The following is a 19,740-nucleotide window of genomic DNA, read 5'->3' on the forward strand; positions in this document are numbered from 1 at the left end:
CAGGACCAGCCCAGCTACACTGGAAGGACTCAGGCCCCAGCACCTGGGACCCCTTTCCCAGGCCTAAGATAAATGCCATGTTCCCCAAGGGAGGAGGGAAAGGGGGCAGGAGGAAATCTGGAACAAAGATTCAATGGAGAAGGAGAAACCAGGAGGAGCTCTGAGATCAGAATTAAATTCTTTAATACAAAATGCTTTTTTTAAGATATATCTGTATTTCTTTGTTGCTGTTTAAAAATAAATATGTACTACGGAATATCTCGAAAAACTGCACTAGGGACAAAGATGTGATGTTAATATCTTTTCCCCCACAATTATTATGGATAAACAGTAGCACCAATAAATAAATGATAACAAATATTAAAATTAAAAAAGGAGAGAGATTTAGTATGTAGAATTCTCTATTTTTTCTTGTTTTGTTTTTACATATAAAAAACAGAATAGCAATGTCTATTTTATCAGAATCACATATATACATAAACATATATATATATATACAAACACAAGTTGCCAAATATATATATAGTATGTAGATGTATATTGAAACCTTATTTCAAAGGAATGTGTGGTGGGGAGCCGGGGGAAAGGGTAGGGCAGAGATGAGTGTTAGCAAAATTAAATATCTGTTCAGGACAAGCTAGTGACTGTCACCGATCAGGGAAGAGAGACTGGAAACATGAATTTTATACACAAAGACCAGTACAAATAAGAGAGAGAGAGCGAGAGAGCGAGAGAGATACATCTCATAAATAGTTCAAATTAAATATTAACCAAGAATACTGAAAAAACCCTACTCTTTAATTAAATTAACTGTTTTAATTTCTAATTAAAAAGAGATATTAAATAAGTACCGTATATAAAACACTTTCTCTTTTCTCTGCCTCCATGGTGGGCACATGGGTGCTGCCCTGTCTCTCTGTGCCTCGGGAAGGGTCGGGTGGGGGGACAGAGGGACATCAACCACTCACACACACAGAGCCAGGTCTCCTGGGGGACAGAACTAGTGGTTTCAATGGTCTGAGGACCTCGGGCCCCCTGGGCTGCGCCCAGGAAGGGAGCAGGGAAGTGGCCAAGGCAAGAGGCCCTTCCCACAGACGACGAGCTTCATCAGGCTGTTCTTCTTCTACCAGCGTCCGCTTCTCTTCGCCACGACACCTGGCAGTGGCCTCCTGGGCACCTCAGAGGCAGGTGAGAGTAGGTCAAGGCTGCCCAGGCTCCTGAATCCTTCAGGCAGTGCCCCTGGGGGCAGGGTGCCCGTACAGCACGTGGAGGGGCTCCCCGAAGCACAGCAGTGTCCTGAGGCTCCCCAAACTCCCGATCGGAGCCGGCGTCCTCATCCCTGTACCTGTCGTCTGTCTTTCTGTCCATCTGACTCGGGGTAGAGGCTCGGAACCAGGGCTGGGTTTGTCGGTGTTCCCAAAAGCAGGCCAAATGTGCCCCCATGCCCTGGCCTTGCATGCTCCTAGGCAAGGGAGGGGACCCTGGCCCCCCTAAGAGCGACAAGAAGACGATGCCAGAGTCTCTCCTCCCGTCTTCTTCCTTGTTGGGATCCGGGTGGGAACAGTGTCCTCCCAACTCAAGTCCACAGCAGTCAAATACATCCAGTGAAGACACCAATAACATTAGCAATGTTAATTTAAAAAAAAAAGAATATATATATTTTATATATATATAAAATATATATATTTATTTTTATATATATAATATATATATATATAAACATATGTATGTGGGTGGGTGTGTCTACAGGAATCCCAGAAATAAAACTCTCTACCGGGCTCGGTGATTTAGCAGCAAGAAAAATAAAATGGCGATCCAATTCCAAGAGGGACCGTGCTTGGTCACCGGCCCGGGAATGCTTCTGCCGGAGTCTCGCCCTCCGGACCCAAAGTGCTCTGCGCAGTCTCCTCTTCCTTCATTTCAGGTTTCTGGATTAAGGATTGTTCTGTCGATGATGATGGTGGTGGTGTGGTGGCAGCGGCGTGGTTTCTGTATCAGTCATTCTGTATCCATCTCTCCTGGTGAGAGGTCTGGTTCCCGAAACCCTGAGGGAGGCTCCTTCCTCCAGCCTGGCTCACCGCCTCGGCTTGTCACATCTGCGGAACGGAAAACAGAGGCCGGGTTAGGGCCAGGGGAGGAGCTGGGGAGGATGGTGACAGCATGGTCCTGCCTCGGGGACCCCGGGCGAGGGAGAGGCCAGCCCCTGCCCAACGGGCCCTGTCCCAGCCACTGTCTGAGCAGTAGCCATGCTCAGGGCTCCCCATCTGCCCTCTCAAGCTTACAATCGAGTTGAGACAAAGCAAGGACATGAGGACACCCCGTCACAAGTAACAAACACATACTAAGAACAGTCCCTGCTGGACGCCTAAGAGCTAATGGGTGACCAGAGCTGGGCCAAGTGAACCAGGAAAAGGGCCCCCGCAGAAGGAGGTGTTTCAGCTCCGTCTCATGGGGCAGGTCTGGGGCAGAGAGTGAAAAGAGCGCCTTGAGCAAGGGGAAGGGGCCCGGTGGGAGACAGCCAGCTGACGGGGGACGCTGCCCCTGAGAAAGTGGGGCTCCCAAGGCAGGGGAGCCGGTGGGGTGGGGGGCACAACTCCCTTCCCTACCCCCTCCCTCCCAGCCTCAGCCACAGGCCTCCTCAGTCCTTCTTGCCCCAGGCCCCAGGCTGCTTTCCTTTCCGATGTGCTCTGTAACGTGGAGTGGGGGAGAGGCCACCGGAGGCTGTGCTGTCGCATTGAAGTGGAGGGGACTCCAATAACTCGCTCCTCATGCCCCCGCCCCTGGGCTGATGGACATCTGCCCGCCCCACTGTGAGGCGATGGAGCAGGCCCTGCCCTTCTGAGAGTCTGAGAATGGGGATCCTAAGCCTGTAGCTGGGGCACTGAATCCCCCACACAGCCAAGTCAGGGGCTGGGGAAGGTCCTTCAGTTAGCTCCGAGGGCACTGCACACATCCCCACCCCAGACAGTCTCTGCAGAATAATCTCTATGGAAGCCCCACAATGGCAAGTCCCGGATCTCCCCCAGGCTCCCCAGGGGGGTGTGGAGACCCTCATCCATTCCTGGAGTGAGGCAGAGCCCCCACCGCCAACCCTAGTATACACTCTCTGTCTTCACATATCACCAGACAGACAGAGCCCCACAGCGACACCCCAAGACACGGTCCCCAGCGTCCTCGGAACACTCACAAGCCACAGGAACACGGTGGCGGGGAGGTAGCCACATTCTGAGGACTTGGTTAATGAAGCATGTGGACTAGCCCGGGGAGTCCCCACAGAGGCCCCTCCTCCCCGGGTGATGCTTGAGCACAGCCCTGTGCTCCCAACCTCACCCTCTGACCTCGCTCACACCCCTGACACTCCCCTGGTCCCCACTGTGGACAGAGGTATAGATTCCCTGGGGCGGAGGGGGCGGGGGTCACACAGGTGAATAAAAACCAGGCCCAGGTGTGAGGAGTTAGTTCACAGTCTAATGTTAGGAAAGTGGGCATCAGCCCTCCCTCCACCCATCCTGGGGGCATTTGTAATATGTGGGCTGTTAGGGGTTGTTGCCACGACTACTAGAGTACTAAAGAACTCTTTTGTCCCCAGATGTTAAATCTCCGACACTCCCTAAACCAATAGCCAGAGCCCATGCCTTCCAGAACCCGCTCAAGTCCTGCCCCTGAGGAGAGACAGTGAGGGGTGAAGAGCCTCGTGGTGCAGACTGCAGAGGGCCAGGCCCCCAGGAGAGCGTCTGCGTGTTATAGACGGCGGCGGCCCCACACCGGGAAGGGCCCTCCGTGTTAATAGCGATGGTAGTAACCACAATGTCAGGACCAACAGCCACCACGTGCAGGACCACAGGACACAACACTCAGCTTGCGTCCACACCATCACATTAAGCCACACCAGTCTACCCACTCAGGCAACCAGGGCAACCTCCGAGGGGCCCTGCCAGGCCAGGCCAGACCAGCTCCCACCACCCACCGCAGGGGCCTTTCGAGCCAAGAAGGTAGTAGTCGCCAGGCAGGCAGCGAGAAGCCAAGCAAGCAGCTGGCCCCTCTCAGGTACCGCTCGCTCTCTCGCACTCTCTCTCTCTCTCTTCCTCTCTCTCTCTCTCTCTCCAACTCTGTGTCAAGCCCCTCTCTGACTCGCTCGCCCTCTGGGAACCAACCTGCAAGTACGTTCGTTTAACTCAAGCTGCCTCGCCTTGCAACGTGAGTCTGTGTTTTTGCAGGAACATTTACACGTCTGCGGATCTTGTACAAACAAATGCTTTCTCCGCTCTGAGCAAGGCCCACAGGGACTGCAAAAAGGCAAAAGGAAAGACATCTAAGCTAGAGCGTCAGCAGAGAGAGAGAAAAAAAAACCATGCAACACCCCCTAATGTGTGCAGCAGGGCCCCCACCCAGCTCGTGGGCCCCCACACCCTTCCACGCCCTGGAAGGATCCAAGTGCTACAGTGGAAGACAGAGAGCACGCGGAAAGAGGCAGCGCTGGTAGGAAGCCTGCCCGCAGAGAGAGGCAAACACAGACGGGCAGAGAGTGCAAGGAGAGGGCAATGCTGTCCACTGGACCAGTGCAAGCCCCAGGCCACAGGGTCCCCACTGCTACTGCCCCCAAAAGAGCACCTGGCTCTCCACCTGCTGGGGCGGCAATCGGGAGCCACCTTCTCCCTGTGCGAGGGCGCATGTCCAGGCCCCTCCACCAGAGGTGGGCTGAAATGGGGTGTGACACCTGGCTGAGCCCAGAGGCACTGTCCACAGAGGGGGACACTGGCAGCTGCCCCAGAGCATGGCCCACCACAGCCTCCAACACAGAGCAAGCAGCTGCCCTACTGACAGGCCTCTGTGGGTGCCGAGGTCGGGCTGGAATAGGGGGACCTCCTCGAGGAGCTCCAAGTCCATGAGGGGGGGGTGCCAGATGGTGCCTGACCTCACCCCACCTCCTTCTTCAGCCAACAACCAGCTGCTTCAGGTCATTCAAACCCATTCTTCACACCACCCTCCTCACCACCCTCAGCTTCCAGACAAACACAGAAGCCCAGAGCAGTGGAAACCAGTTGGGTGAGCAGGCACCAGTGCCCGGCACCCATGCCAACATGGGCCGGCCACCAGTGCCCAGTGGGTGAGAGAAAGGCAGTGCCCAGCCAAGCACAGGCCAGAGCCCCCTCCCTGATTCTTCCAAGCCCACTCTACCCACCCACCCCCAACCTTGGACCAGCAACAACACCACGAAATCTACCCACTGGTGCCAATTAGTGGAGTGAGAATGAGAGAGTGAGACACTGGGACAGAGGGGAAGATAGGAGGCAGGAAGGGAGGGACAGAGGGAGGGGGGAGGGTTAAGGGGTCCTGCAAGCGGGAGTTAGATCAGGGGCCCTGGGGAGGCTCCAGGGAATGAGACAGTAGCGGCACCACGTACAAGTTCCAGGATTTATACCGGGATTTCTTGCGCTTTCTTTTTTGCCCCTTTCCCTTTCCTCGAACTGATTTTCTGGAAAATAAAAAAACAGAGCCAGAGAGGAGGGGGGGGAAGGGAGAGGAAGAGAAGCCGTGAGGAGGGCAGGGGACAGGACATGCTCAGGGGAGGGGGCAGGCAGCCTCCAAGGAAGAGCTTGCACGCATGTGCAGGTTGGGGCAGCAGCACTGGATGGCTCCTTTGCCCCGTTCATGGCCTTGGGTGGAGGGCACAAGCCCCACAGGCCGCCATGCTCATGGTGGCTCCTGGCCCCAGGGAGGGGCACAGCACCCCGAGCAGGCCCTTGACCCTGTGTAAGTCTGGCCCTGATGGGCGGGGGGCTATAAAAGGTAGGCCAAGCTTTGGGAAGAAACCTGATTTAATTGGGGGGTGGGGGGGGGGTGCCTGTGCTTCAGGCACCTTCTATCTTCATTTCCAAGTGCAATAGCAAAAGGGTCCCTCCAGAGGCCCTGCCTCTGAGAATGTGGGGGAGCAGCTCCACTGGGGGCTGGCACAAAACCAAGGACGCCACATAGAAGGCATCTGCCGGTCCGAGTCATAACCTGGGCTGCTGAGAGGTGGGGCTGGGTGTCCTCAGAGCCCCAGGCAGGCTGGCAGGAGGGTGGGGTGGGAGTTAGGGAGGCGTGGGGAGGAGGGGCCTGGGCGCACTTGGCAGGGTGCACCTCCCCAGCCTGTCAAAGCCTGCTGCACCATCTCACCAGACTCCCTGCCGAGCCCAGGCGAGCCCCCGCTCTCCCTGTGGGCAAAGCGGGCCTTTGGGGAAAGGGCAAGGGAGGCAGGCCGAAGCCTGTCCAGTCGAGGGAAACAGCGCTCTTCTCACATGCCAGACCCAAGAGAATGCCCCTCAGAATGTCCGCCACAGGGGAAGCAAGAGGGAGGGAGGCACTGAGGAAGGGGGCAGGTCTGTTTCCTCTTGTCGGGAGAAATGCTGGAAGGAGGAAGGTCTTCGAGTGTGTGCACATGCATTCTCCCTCTTCCTCCTTCTCTCTCCCTCTCTTCTCTCTCCCTCCCTCTCCTCTCTTCCTCCCTCTCTCCCCCCACCCCCTCTCTCTTCCACAGCAATTCTGGAAGTTGGGGACTTCAGGAAGAGACAAAGGGTTGAGGCCTAAGGGCCTTCAGTGTCCTCAGAAAATGAGCAGATAGGGTGGTGAGGGAGGGGAGGGAAGGGCATAGGTGATCTCTCTCAGTCTCTTTTCCTGCAGACTCGTCCCCAGGCCAGCTGTTCACCGAGTCCTGGGGGCTCACTGCCCCCAGACCTTGCCCTGCTCCACCCCTGCTCCATCCTGACTTGACCCTCCGCACTGAGCAATTGGAAGCCTCAGGAAATGACCGACATTCCATCAATTCTTTCTCCCTGACCAAGAAGGCTGGGTGTCTCTGGCTGCTTCACTCCTGCAGGAGGGCATACGCCCCAAAACACGCCAGCCAGCTCCAAAGCCAACTGCACCACCACCGCAGCCACCGTAGAGGCTGTTTCCTCTGACGCACAGAAGCTGGCCTCTCTGCCACCGGCTCCCTCTCCCTGCGGTGGGTGATGGGAAGCTACAGCACCAGGGAGCCAGTGTCCACACTCCGCCTCGACACACCAAGACCACCAGTCCCGGCCAGGGATGACCTGGAGACCTGGGACTCGTCGGTTCTCCCAAAGGAAGCCCCAGGCTCCAGGCTGGGTTTCGTCCCTGCGTCTACAGCCATAATCCTGGAGTTTGCTCCACCCCATTGCGGCCACCACATGTCCTCATGAGACCAAGTCTTGACCCAGGGAAGTCATCAGGCCCCTGCCAGAGGAAGCCAAGAGCCCCAAACTGAGAAAACAGGCAAGGAGAAGGAGAACTGAAGTCATGGCCACTTACTTTTCTTGCCTTGCTCTCTCTTTCTTTGGTCTGCAGCGGTAGAGAAAGAGAAAAGAACAAAACAGAGAGCGGTTCAGATGGTGATGATAGTGACGATATAACAACAATACTACTACTAATGAAAACTTAACGTCGTGTTTACAACATAGCAATACAGTTTTAATCTCTTTAGATGTAACTCACTTAATCCTTATAACAATGCTATGGGGTACATACTATTATTGTACCCACTTTACAGATGTGGAAACTGAGGCACTGGAGTAAAGTTGAAATGCCCAAGGTCACACAGCTGGAAGGTGGACAAGCGGAACAGGCTTAACCCTGGCACAGAGCAGGCAGCCGTTTGCTGACTGCGCCCTCACCTGCATTCACATTTGCTGTGCTGTAGGAAGCTCATCTCTCCTATGTGCTGGACTTTGTGAATTCTGATCCGCATAATCTAGAGGAGAAGGAAGCACATCACAGAGGTTAGTGACCCAGCCAGCCAGACCCAGATGGGACACCCCTGTGGCTCCTGCCACTCAGCACCCAGGGGTTCTACAGAGCAGTGATGGGTGGTGGAGTTAGGGGGACCGGGGGCTCTATGAGAAAGAGCCTCAGGCCCACCCCAACTCCCCCAACCCTGCTGACCTCAAGGAGCCCCTGCTCCTCTTGAGGCAGACACAGCTGCACGGGTTGGCCAGGCTGGGAATTCAGATCCTAAGTTCTCACCACACCCCATCCCTCCCCTCCTTTCATCCCTTTAGGCCTCACCCTGAGAGCCCCCACCTTGGGGTCTCAGAGCTCCCTCCCTCCCACCCTGTCCAGGCTGAAATGGACCCCATCACCAGACAGCATCAAACCACTGGCTTAGAAACGCTCCACAAACCACACTCATCCAGCTTCCCAAACAGAGCCCCCGAGAGGGAGGGAGGGCGAGACAGGCTCCTGTCACAGGTATCACCCTCCTCCTGAACCCAGGGGCAAAGGTCAGGGAGAAGGAGGAGGCGGTGGGGGCTTGCTGGGAACCTGGACTGGGAAGTACAGGCTTCTTTTTCCCCAAAGAGGCAAGACCTGCCACACCTCCCCGCCTGACACGGGGGCAGGGGCTGGACAAGGCAGGTCTGGCTCCTCCTCTCAAGTGCCCTCCTGCCCCTCCTCCTCACAGGGACGCACCTGCATGGTGATGTTGTACTCCTCGGTGGGCACACACTCCAGGCCCTCGTCATTGCAGCAGCCCCCGCACCGCATCAGGGGCACACAGGACGGCTTGAAGATGTACTCGATCTCATCAGGGTACTCCTGGAAGATGTCCACCAGGGTCTCGATTGGACGGCAGTAGCTGCGCTGGTAGACATCCATGAACTTCACCACTGCACGGGAGGGGGTGACACATGAGCCCAGCAGGTCGCACAAAAGATGGCCAACCCCTATCTCCACCCCGCTCCACAAGGCCACTCCTCCCGGTTTCTGTGAGAGGTGCCCACTATCGGGCGCGTCCTCTCATACATCGAACTTAAGTCCCTCCAGCTGTGGTTGCAGTCCTTCCCTAAGCTTTCTATCAACACTGCTGAAGACCTGTTTTTATGCCAAAGATCGCAGGATGCTGTCGGGTTCTGCGGGAGACGGCCTGCCGCATCTCAGCACGACAGCCAAGCCAATTCCTGGATCAGCCCTGATGCCAGAGGACAGTCTGAGTAGGAGTATACCTGTTGGGGTGCTCTAAGCATCCCCTAGAAAAAGGAACAGCCAGCTTGGCCATCCTACTCCATAGCCACTGCCATTCCCTACCAACCTACCAATACCATGTAATGAGCATTTACTGCATGATGGGCCCTGTGTACATACTCTACAGCTGACATCTCAAACAATTCTCTACTATGAGGTTCTAGGACCTCCATTTTACAAATGTGGAACCAGAGGCTCGGAGGCGGAGTAACTTGCCCCAAGGCCACACTGCTAGTAAGTGGTAGAGTTAAAATCAGCCTGGGCATCACAGCCTTCCTTAGCCTTCCTCTGCCATGAGAAAACAGAGGGGAAGCTTCAGGGGGCACCTTGCCGCCTGCCAGACCCCTCCCCAGAGGTAGGCTGAGGAGGCAGTGGGCATAGCACAGGACTGGGGCTGCCTGGAATCAGCAGGTGGCAGTGGGCGGGCACACTGGGCAGGCCCTGCCAGCCACCGATAACCCCACCCAAGAGGGCAAACTGCTTGCATCATGGAAAAAACGGTGTTGCCACTGCAGCCACAGAGCACTTCTAGAAGTTGATCCGGAGGGAGAGCATGGCAAAGACGGCTTCCCAGGCTGGAGGCGGGGCCTGAGGTGCATCGGTGCATGAAGGGGTAATTCTGGGCCACAGGGGCGGGCCCTTGAGAATAAATAAACTCAGGACTCTGGAATGACTACTCCAAACTGTGGCCCAGCCTGCCACTCCCTATCACACACCCCCACCTCCACATAGCAATTCTGTCCCTGGAATGAGTTTCCCCTGCACAGGAGGGAAGAGCAGCACCCAGCCAGCAAGGAGGCAGGGCTCCGGCCGTGACTTGGTGTGACCGCGGGCCAGTCCCTCCTCTCTGCACATCTGTGCAAGCGGCTCGGGCTGATCTCTAAAGACACGGAAACAAAGGCTGAAATGTGGAGTTTTTGTCTACCCTTTCCAGCCCCAAAACAAGCTCCCTTTTCCCAGCCCAGGTAACACAAGGTCTGGAACCTCAGCGAGGCCTCCTCCCCCTCCTCCCTCCAGGGGAACGAAGGCAGATGAGCCAGAGGGTTGTGCGTGTCCTAAGCGGGTTGAGGAGAATTTGGAGAGTTGAGGGAAAGTAAGTAGGGGCAGAAGCCACCGATGTGAAAACAGAAAGAACAGTGGGGACCCACCAAGCCCGTCCCAGGCCTTGCCTACCACCTCTACTTTCTCTATCCAGGCAATGGCCACAAAATTCTTCTCGACCCCCAAAAAGGGTTAAGGTAAAGTGTCTTCAAAAAGAGTATAAAAACAAGACTAAAGATCTGAAGAAGTCCTTTTCTAAGCTGAGTCTATATTGAAGTAGATGACTAATCAAGACCTGACACTTTGTCATGGTTGGGGACAGAGGTGGCCCAGGCCTCAGGGCCACAGGTTCCACCCAGGACAGGAGAGTAGAAAAGTCTGGCCTGGACCATGGTGGCTGGTAGCTGAGGGTAAAAAGACTCTGGGTGAGAATTCCTTGGAAAAGCTCCCCGGATTCCCCAGGGTGGCAGGCAGAAGGGGAACACTTCACCAGCACCCTAGCCACTGCCTCCAAAGAAAGCTGTCCTGCTTTGGCACAGGGCGTGGACACACAGACACTCCAACATCGGGCTTTCGTTGTTTTCCTTATTTCTCGAAGACAACCTTTTCCCCAACAAAGACCATCTGTCTTGCCTCTCCCCGGCCACTGAGACCACTGGGAGGCTGAGGGGGTAGGGACACGGGGAGCGGGTGGCCTGTCAGTGGTACAGGCTTGGAGTGGCCAGGAAGCCAGGCCCTGGGCCAAGGAAAGGGTTCCCAGGCCAGGAAGGAGGCAGAACCGGCTGGGCATCACCACCAGTGGGGAGTGCAAATATCGCCCTTGGCCACTACCCTGGGCCTACTTGATTAAGGTCAGGGAAAAGCGCCTAGAGGAAGACCTCCTCAGAGCTGGGGAGCTGGGGGAAGTAGCACTGGGCACTCCGCCCCCAGGCTTGCGCAGAGGCCACACGCAGTGCGGGGGGCGTTGGGTGGGGGGAGCCTGGACATCCCTAGAGACATGGAGGCTCCCTATACCAAACCTCAGCGAACAAAAGGCAGGCCAGGCCTACTGGGCTTGGGCAGGGGGTGGGGCGGGCGCCTTGGAGCGACAGCCAGCCCCCTGCTGGCCCAGCGGGGAAGTTCACAGCACCCAAACCTCCTCCACCTGGAGGGCAGAGGGAGGCCTTAGGGCTTTCTCTCTCCACCCCCAAAGGAATACAAACTGGGGGATGGGGTCCCCTGAGGCTGGGTCTCCGCACCCCTAGCTCATGCACAGCCAGCTCTCTGGATGGCAAGGGCCACAGCCCCTGCACACAGGCCCCACAGGTGAGACATGCTGGGTTGAAGTGACGGAGTATCCATCCTCCCTTGGAGGAGGAAAGGGGTGGGGGGGGGGGGGGTGGCGTGCGACAAACAGACTTCTGGGATCCTTGAACATTGTTTGTTCTCCTGGTCCAGGCTCATAGCTCCCTCTCCAAAGAAAACTTTACTGGAAAGAGCTGACGAAAAAGGCCACAAGTCCTATCCCTAGTAGAGGCCTGCATAGGGAAGAGCCAGTCCTCTGGAATGAAGGGTTAATCTTACCCTTTCCCGATCTCCACCGCAGACCATAACAGAAGAAACAGGGCCTCCCTCCCCAACCCTTGGGGAGTTAAGGGGTCCCATCCAGGGGCCAGGAGGACTCACCTTGGTGGGCTTTCTGCTCTCCTTCTGCCATAGGCGCAGCCTGGGACCACTGAGGACAAAACAAAAGAGTGAGACATGGGCATGGGCAAGGGGACCACCACTCTGCCCCTCCTTCCTCCTCCCTGCCCTCCCAGCCCATAGCCTCTGGCTTCTCCAAGGCTTCTGAGTAGAACTGGGCACCACCAGGGGCTCCCTACAGCCAGAGCCCACCCACCACCCCAGACTGCTCCAATTTTGAAGCCAAAGAAGATCAGGACTGACCAGACACTGGAGGTGGGAAGCTCAAAATGCAGTAGGAAAATAGCAGAATATCCAGGTCCCTTCTCCACAATTCTCTCTTCCCATTCTCACTGGCCCATTGCTGAGCTAAGGGAAGTGAGTCTTCTCACCACCCCTCAAATGCCCCCACTCCCTGTTCCAAAGCCACAGGTAAGTATTAAGGTCAAACAGGACAAATTTGGACTGGGGCAGGAAGGAAGGACTGGGGGCGAGGAAAGCAACATGGTGACCTTCTCCTGCTGACATGACAAATACCAGGGTGAGCTGATGCTGGGAAGGGAGGGGGTGCAGAGGCCTGAAGGGCACCAACCACCCTCCCCCATCCAGGCTCTTAAGTCTTCGGGAATATTCAGCAAACCCACAGGTTGCCTGGAGGGTAAAACCTGGGAGGAAGGCCTGAGGGAGGGCAGAGCTCATTGCTCCCCGAGCACAAGTCTCACCAGGGCCTGAATGTGTCTCCAACATCTTCAGCTTCACACTCCTAGCTTGTTCCCTGGTTTCTCCTCCCTCCCAGACTGAGGGAGTCCCCAAATCCCTCTCACCTGGGCACCTTCCTCAAATGCAACCAGGGAAGTCTTTTATGCCTTAGCAATGCCCAGCCCCTAGGGGGCCCCCTGCACTACCTAGGCCTGAGGCCTCCCCCCATCCCTCCCCACCCCCACCAAATCATTCCTCCCCTCCCCAGAAGCTGTGAAGGTCAACAAGTCCAACCATGTGAACCTGACAGCACTGGGCAAAGGCTTCTCCCAGCCCTTCCAGAGGGTCTCGGGTTCTCGCCAACTGCCCACCTCATCTGCCCCTCTTTCCCGGCAGATCCTGAACAGCAGAGCCGCCCCCTAGCCCACAGAACTGCAGACCCACTGAGATGAGAGTCTCAGCCTGTCTGGCTCTCTCTCCTTCCCACCCACCCTCAATGCACCCCAGTTCCCCTAGCCTTGCCCCCAGGACCAAGGTCAGATAACAGTTTCCAGACTCCCAGCTGGATAGCCTCCAACTGCAGCTCCCTCAGGGGCCCCCCAGAGTCTCCACCTCAGCCCCTCACCCATCCCCAGGACACCCCCTGGCTTCCCTCTGCCAACATTCTCTCTATGGCCTCCACTCCTCCTGGGCCCCAACTAGGAAGGGGACAGAAACTTCATACCCCCTGCAAGGCCTGGGGGCACAGGGAGGAGCAGTCCTGCGCGGGGAGGGGCCAGGTGCCCTTCTCTGGGGGCCTCTGAAGGTCACGCTATGGCCAGTCCGCCACTCCTCCCCTCCCCTCCCCTCCCTACTTGGAGGCCTGCAGCCAAGGCCTTTGTGCCAGGGTCTGAGGAACTCTGGTGGCAGCAGGGACCCCAGCCCATTTCCTTCCTGCGGCCTCTCTGCAAGGGGGAGGTCTCCAGGAGGGGTGGGAAAATGACCCCTAGGTGGCTTGGAGAATCAAGTTGGGTGGGCAAGTTTGAAGTTCCAAAAAACCACCTGCTCCTGCTCCAGTGGCTCATTTCACTGGGACAAAGTGTGTTTGCAAGGCTGGCACGAGTTCTTCCCAAGGCTGCCTACATCACAGCAAATTTCAAACCCTTTTTCCAAAAAGTGTAAAGTGGGGGACTGACACTCTTTAAACCCTCCCACGGCCCACCCCATAAGAGCTACAGCGCATCCCACTTAGAAGTGTGGGGGTAGGGAGGGAGGCTGCCTGTCACCGAGCGGTAGCCCTGGACAAAGCCCCCGGGGGGCCCTGGCACCCTGACCCCTGACAGAGACCCCCCTCCCCCCGGACTCGGGGGCTGAGAGAGGCTGGGTGGGTCTTCTCGGCAGAGGGGAGTGAAAACTAAAGGGACGGGCAGGGGTTCTCTCCACGCCGGGGAGGAAATGGGGAAGGGGCGTCAGGCAATCCCTCCCAGCACAGGAAGAGGTTAGGGGCCGGAGGCGCCCGGAAGGGACAGGGTGGTTCTCCGGGTGCTCCCGCTGGGCTACCTCGAGAGGTCACCTTCCCGCGGAGGGCCGGCGGGGGGAGGGGCGCCGCTCGCCGCCCGGGACTCCCAGCTCGGGCCGCGGCGGCTCCGGGAACACGCGGCTGGCCAGGCCCGGGCTGATGTAATCGGCTCCGCGCCGCGCGCGCCCGGCCGGGCGGGGGAGGGCGGGCACGGAGCGGGACGCGAGCGGGGCCGGGCGGGGGTGGCGCCGCGCAGGTGGCCCGGCGGAGAGGGGGTCTCCGCAGCCATCCACCCCGAAACTTTTGCTAAACTCGCGGAGAGGGCCGCAGGGATCCAGCGGCAGTGACAGCGAGCCCCCTCGCGCACCAGCGCCCTGCCCCCTCCACGCTCTCAGCCCTCCTTCGGTCCAAGGTCCGAGCACCCCCCTGCCCGCTGGACTCCGGCTCCCGCCCCCGCTGCCCGGACTTTCAGTTCGTCGGGGACCAGCGGCTGGGAGCAAACTTCAGCAGCCGGCGGCAGCGCAAGCCCAGCCCCCTCGGCCTCCTCCAGCGGCTCCCGCCCTCCGCTGGTCGGCCCAGATCGTACGTGCGGTGATCCGGTGGGTGGGCAGGGCCCGCGTGGGCGGTGAGACTCTCTCCCGGTGCCCTCCCACCTAGCGCGCGCCCCCTCCCCCTCCACGGACGAGGACAGAGGGGGAAGCCGCGCGCCCGGTGCCCAAGAACCCGCGTGGGGCACGGAACCCCCACGCGCGCGCTCGCACGCACGTCCCCAGCCGGGAGAGGCGCTCGCAGCTGCCCGCGGCGCCGGGCGGGGACGGCCGCTTACCTTGGCATGGTGGAGGTAGAGCAGCAAGGCAAGGCTCCAATGCACCCAAGAGAGCAGAAAGTTCATGGTTTCGGAGGCCCGGCCGGGGCCGGCGCGGCTCGCGCTCCCTCTCCGGCTCGGGCTGCGGGGCGGCCCGCTCTCTTCGTCGCCCAGGCGGGCTCCTCTTCCTCCCGGAGCCGAGGCCCGGGCCAGGGCCTGGGGCGCGCGCGCGGCTGGAGCACTGTCTGCGCACACAGCCGCCTCACCCGTCCATGAGCCCGGCTGCCGAGCGCCGAGTCGCCACCGCGGCCCCCTCTCCTCTTCCTTCTCTTCTTCCTCCTCCCCCTCCTCCTCGGACGGAGGCTCCTCCCGGCCCGGGCTAGCACTTCTCCCGGTTCCGCTCGGCTCGGCTGCCCCGGCGCGAACCACGGCTCCTCCGGAGCGAGAACAGCCGAGAAGTTGGACGAAAAGTTTCAGGACGACGCCGCGAGCCCCGACCCCCTCCACCCCGCCTCCGAGCGCGGGCTGCGGCTCCTGCCCGCGGCTCGCCGCCGCGTCCACCGCCGGCCGCCGGCCGCCGAGGAGGTGGGCGCTGGGGCGGGGGGCGGTGTCTGTCTGTCTGTCGGTCAGCGCGGCTGTTCTGATGCGGGGCCGCGCGCTGGCGGTCACCCCCAAAAGCAGGTCACTCGCTCTGCCCCTGTCCCTCTCGTGGCTCGCTCGCCCGCGCGCGCTCTCTGACCCGGTCTCTCTCTCTCTCTTCCTCGACTTCTCTTCGGAGCTCTTGCTACCTCTTTCTTCTCCCTGCTGGTTTCCAAAATCCGGAGTGATTGGGGAGCGTGAAGGAACAATCTTCCCAAACGGTCGGCCCGATTTCAGCGGGGGAATGGGAAGCAAAAATAAATTAAAACTGAAAAGAATACGGTTTAAAAAAAAATGTTTAAGAAAAAAAAAAAAAGGAGGGTAAACCCTGGATAAATGAATATCAAATTCCAGTGCGGAGACCCCTGGCTGGTGACTCCGCGGGTTCGTCTGCCTCGTCGCCGCGTCTTCCGACCGAGCGCCGCTGCCGCCGGCTCCTCTAGCCCCCCGCGCCGCGGCCTCCCCGCAGCCTGGCTGCCCCAAGCCTCTGCGCTTCTCAACGCTACCAGCCGCCCAAAAAAAAGGCCTGGCTCCGCCCCCGCCCGCCGACCCCGCCTCTGGCACGCCCCCCGAGGCGCAGACACTCGCCTCCAGCAGCTCTGAGTTGGGCTCGGCCCCCTGGCGCAGCCTTCGCCTGCGGACACCTAGGGAAGCCGACGCCCCCCACCCTCCCCGGTGCAGGGAGAGCTCAGCCCCCACCACGGTTCACAGCCTGAAAATTACCCACCCGCCCCCCTTTGCTCGGAGACCCACACGCGGTGTTTGCGGGGAGGGAACAGGAAAGTGAGGTTACGTGCGAACAAGACTAGAAAGCGATTCTCCCCCTTTGCTGGGAATATTGGAGAGGGCGTGGGGATGGGGGCATCAGACAGGGGCGAGTGGAGGTAGGAGGTAGGGAAACACAGACCTCCTGAAATCCTGGGGTGACCCCTGCCCTTCTTCTCCTCTCCAACACCCTCCTCCAACACTCAGTTCCCCTCCCCACACTCACACTGACACTCACGCGTCCTCACACTCTCCGCTGACGCTGCTCTACCAAGTTCACCCAGCCTCCCTGTGGTGGCCGAGCGCCCCCTAGTGACACACCCCAGCTCTGGCTCAAGAGGGAATGGGCCTCAGGATGAGAGTGAAAGATTACCCCTGAACGCTGCATTTCTGGCCTCCCAAACAGTGGTATTTTTTGGGCGCGGGGTCCCATGTGCAGAGAGCCCAGTGACGGGCACAGAGGGCCCCGTGTGTCCATCTGGGCAATGTGCTCATCAGAGTGAGCTGCAGCCAGCAGGCTGGGGTGACTGGGTTCCTTTGGGAAGTATCCAGGGGGGGCTTCCCTCCGGAAGTCCAGTATTTGGCACCAAGTTTGTGGAGCCGAGAATGGAAAGCGTGTGGTTCTGGGGTTAGTCAGTGGCCCAGAGGAAAGAGGACCTGTTGGAGACCACGTATGCTCGGTGGAGTCTGGCAGAGCCCAAAGGGAGAGGCAGCTGGGCAGACAGAGGCCCTTGTTTCTGCTCCCCCCGCCCAGATGTTGCCAGGGAACTGAGGCCAGGGGCTGGTGGAGCGGATGGAGGCCAGGGCCTGAGTGATGATTCAAACCTACTCACCAGCACTAAGGAACGTCTGTAGGCCAGCTGCCCAGAGCTCCCACCAGGCTGGGGGCCAAGGCTTCCATCAGCCCCAACCAGGCTCACAGCTCTTCTTCTGAAAAGAATTGGGGAGTTGTCCTCTGCACCCTCAGACCCCTGCATCCCTTGCCTGCTTCTCCCAGTTGGTGGCCTCTCTTCTCTCTCCTCTCTTCTCATCCCCTCCATTCCTTCAAAGCCTCGCTCTTTCCCAACTCCCCTATCTTCTCTAAGTGCTCCCCAAGGCCCCCCACCCCACCCTTGCATATAGGACCAACCTGGAAAAATTCCTGGTTGGGCTTTGACCCAGTAGCTCCTAGGCTCCCCCAGGGAACAAAGGGGGGTTCTGATACCTGTGGGAAGAGAGGGACCAGTTGGTCTCCGTATTTATCTAGGTCTGGCCAGGGCCTGGCCTAGGGCTGGTGCAGCCTCTGTGAACGCCTCACCTCCGCTGAGAGTGGAAGCCGGGTTGAGAGAGAATGGGAATGCAGCAACTTCCCCCAAGTTGGTCAAAATGATCCCAAAGGGTTCCTCAGCCAGCCCCCCACCTCAGCACGTAGCGCTGTGGTTTGGAGGGAGTGCTCGGTTACCCCTTTAGGACTCCAGTTCCACGGGAGTGGTGTCCTGAGGGCCCTATGAGCAGAGGGGCTGGCGCCCCCCAATTCTGTCCTACCCTTTCCATCATTCATGCCTCCAGGCCTGTCTCCACCACCTGGCAGGCTTCCCAGCAGCAGGAACAAGGTCTTTTTACAGTTTACTTTTTAGTAAACATTTATTTGCTGGCTCAGGGCTCCCTCCCAGGCAGGCCTCCTCACCTAGGCTCCATGCTCAAGCTGCTACATGGGATCTGGAAGGCAAGCTGCTGAACTTCCTCCTTGCCCAAGCTGGTTCTCCTCTCAAACCTCTGGAGCACAAGATATGGGCACCTTGGCAGAGTCCCCCTCCCTCATTCCTACCCTGGAGCCAGCAGAGCACAGGACAGAGACTCCCGGTGGCATCACTTCCACATCCCTTCTCATCTCAGGCTTCCCCGGCCTCTGGAGAGGCCTGAAGAGGAGGTCTTAATAAAGGGCCCTGAAGTTGGAAGGAGGATGGAGAAGTTCCAAGGAGGTGTGGCCATTCATTGTCACTTACGCTCTCCCCACCTGAGCCGGCCATCCTCTTGGTGGCATTCAGCAATGTGTGTTCCACCGCCCTATGTGAGGTTCCCTCTGTGAGCTCTACCCAAGGAACCAGAGGAAACAGGGAAGCGGAATTGCAGGCTGGCCTGCGGGCTTTTGAGCACCCTAGACCAGGGGGAGAGCGGGGTGGGGGGTGGGGTCTCCCATCTCCACCTTTTATTTCAGACACACAACCTGGTGGTGACTTAGACAAGGGGCCTGGACTCTGGATCCCGTCCCCCAATGTGGTATCACAAGCGTTGGTAAGAGTACACCATCATGGCCCCAGCCAATGCTCACATGATCATGGAATCCAAAGCCCAATGCACAGAACAAAGAGCACAAATCGGCAATTATAAGACCACACCATGTCTCCATAGCACCTTCTCTTCCCAACAGCTTAATCCACAAACCTAATTTCACTTCTCCTCGCTCCGTACGTGGCTTCAGGGCCGGGAGTGTCGGGGCAGACTGTCCCTCCAGAGAATCCCACAGGCACAGAGGGACCCCAGGTCACCCAACAACGTGGTGTGGGATGGGGCAAGGAGCAGAGAGCAGCCCAAACAGAGGCCCTGCTGGATCCCCTCAGGGGCAACCTCGGCTGCACTCAGGGCTGAGGAGGCCTCCACAGAAGGCTCTGTGCAGTTCAGAAGGCGCCTAGGAGGAAGGGGAAGGTGTTCCAGGTGAGGGGGGAGGGGAGAGAGGGGCAGGGGTGGGGTTGGAAAGAACGTGAAAGGTGGCCAGGAGCCAGCTGTGGCCCCAAACAAAGGAAGCAGTGATCGGCCCAAGGCACAATGCTTGTACTTTGTCCTGAGGTCCTGTCACCTCTGATGTTCAGGGAAGCTCTCCCGCCCGTGTGGGTGTGGTAGTTCGCCTCCACGCCTGTGCATAAAGGCACAGAGCCCCTCTCAAGTGGGGAGAGGGTCGCTGAGTCTTGCTGTTGTCTAAACATTTCTCCACGTGGTCTCTCTGTGATGGAAGGAAGGTCTTCTCCCTCCACTCAACTCCCGACCCCCAGACACGGAGTAGTCCACAGATCCAACCCGCAGCAAGGGCAGGAATACCAGCCAGTTGAATTGAAGGAGAGAGAATGGGGTGGGTTCCTCTCAATACCGTCTGGCCGTGGGTCAGTCTCTCTCTCTGTCTCTCACTAGGTCTTTGCAACAAAGCAAATGGAGAAACAAAGCAAAAGCCAAGAAGGGCCTCTTTTCCAGGGCCAGCATCATAGCCACATCTGGATCCAGAGGCTTGACTCGGTTAATGATAGGTAATCGTGCCGATTGGTAACACGATGGGAGCAGAGGAAGCCAGAGAGGTTAACTCCCTTTAGAATCCAATCAGGAAAAGGGAGGGAAGTAGGATGGGAAGCAGGCGAGAGACGGGGCAGAGGGGCTGGGCAGGGACACTAACTGGGGCAGCACACCACCCCACACCACCCCCTGCCCCATCAGCCAAATCTCTGCCTCTCCTTCCTGGGCCTCAGTTTAACCCCCTAACACCAGGCTGTCTCCCTGGATTGCTTCTCCCTGTCAGCGCCAGACATGTCCACTTCCTGACACCCCTGTCCTTGCTAACCCTCAAAGTCAGACCCCTATCCTG

The 19,740-nt window shown here is 58.4% G+C and overlaps 1 protein-coding gene across 1 annotated transcript; it reads right to left on the bottom strand.

The window, feature by feature from the left end:
• Nucleotides 1-161: 161 nt before the first annotated feature.
• On the bottom strand, nucleotides 162-14,528 carry VEGFA (vascular endothelial growth factor A). The gene is made up of 8 exons (XM_070418517.1): nucleotides 14,508-14,528; nucleotides 11,728-11,776; nucleotides 8,470-8,666; nucleotides 7,677-7,753; nucleotides 7,315-7,344; nucleotides 5,405-5,476; nucleotides 4,155-4,286; nucleotides 162-2,096 (listed from the first exon to the last, which is right to left on the bottom strand). The coding sequence occupies exons 2-8, from the start codon at nucleotides 11,756-11,758 to the stop codon at nucleotides 2,075-2,077; spliced, it is 561 nt and encodes a 186-aa protein (XP_070274618.1). The 5' UTR covers nucleotides 11,759-11,776; nucleotides 14,508-14,528; the 3' UTR covers nucleotides 162-2,074.
• Between the last annotated feature and the right edge of the window lie 5,212 nt (nucleotides 14,529-19,740).

Source organism: Myotis yumanensis, unplaced genomic scaffold, assembly GCF_028538775.1.
Source record: "Myotis yumanensis isolate MYYU_CA2020_CCGP unplaced genomic scaffold, mMyoYum1.0.hap1 SCAF_6, whole genome shotgun sequence".
NCBI classification, from domain to species: domain Eukaryota; kingdom Metazoa; phylum Chordata; class Mammalia; order Chiroptera; family Vespertilionidae; genus Myotis; species Myotis yumanensis.

What these genes read in the sequence shown, in the direction of transcription:
- VEGFA (XM_070418517.1), bottom strand. Translation starts at nt 11,758, where the DNA reads ATGGCAGAAGGAGAGCAGAAAGCCCACCAAG. An exon ending in CACAGCAAATGTGAATGCAG is followed by an intron (nt 7,345 to 7,676) that starts GTGAGGGCGCAG and finishes CTACCGCTGCAG; the next exon opens with ACCAAAGAAAGAGAGAGCAA. An exon ending in CGGTATAAATCCTGGAACTT is followed by an intron (nt 4,287 to 5,404) that starts GTACGTGGTGCC and finishes GCCTTTTTGCAG; the next exon opens with TCCCTGTGGGCCTTGCTCAG.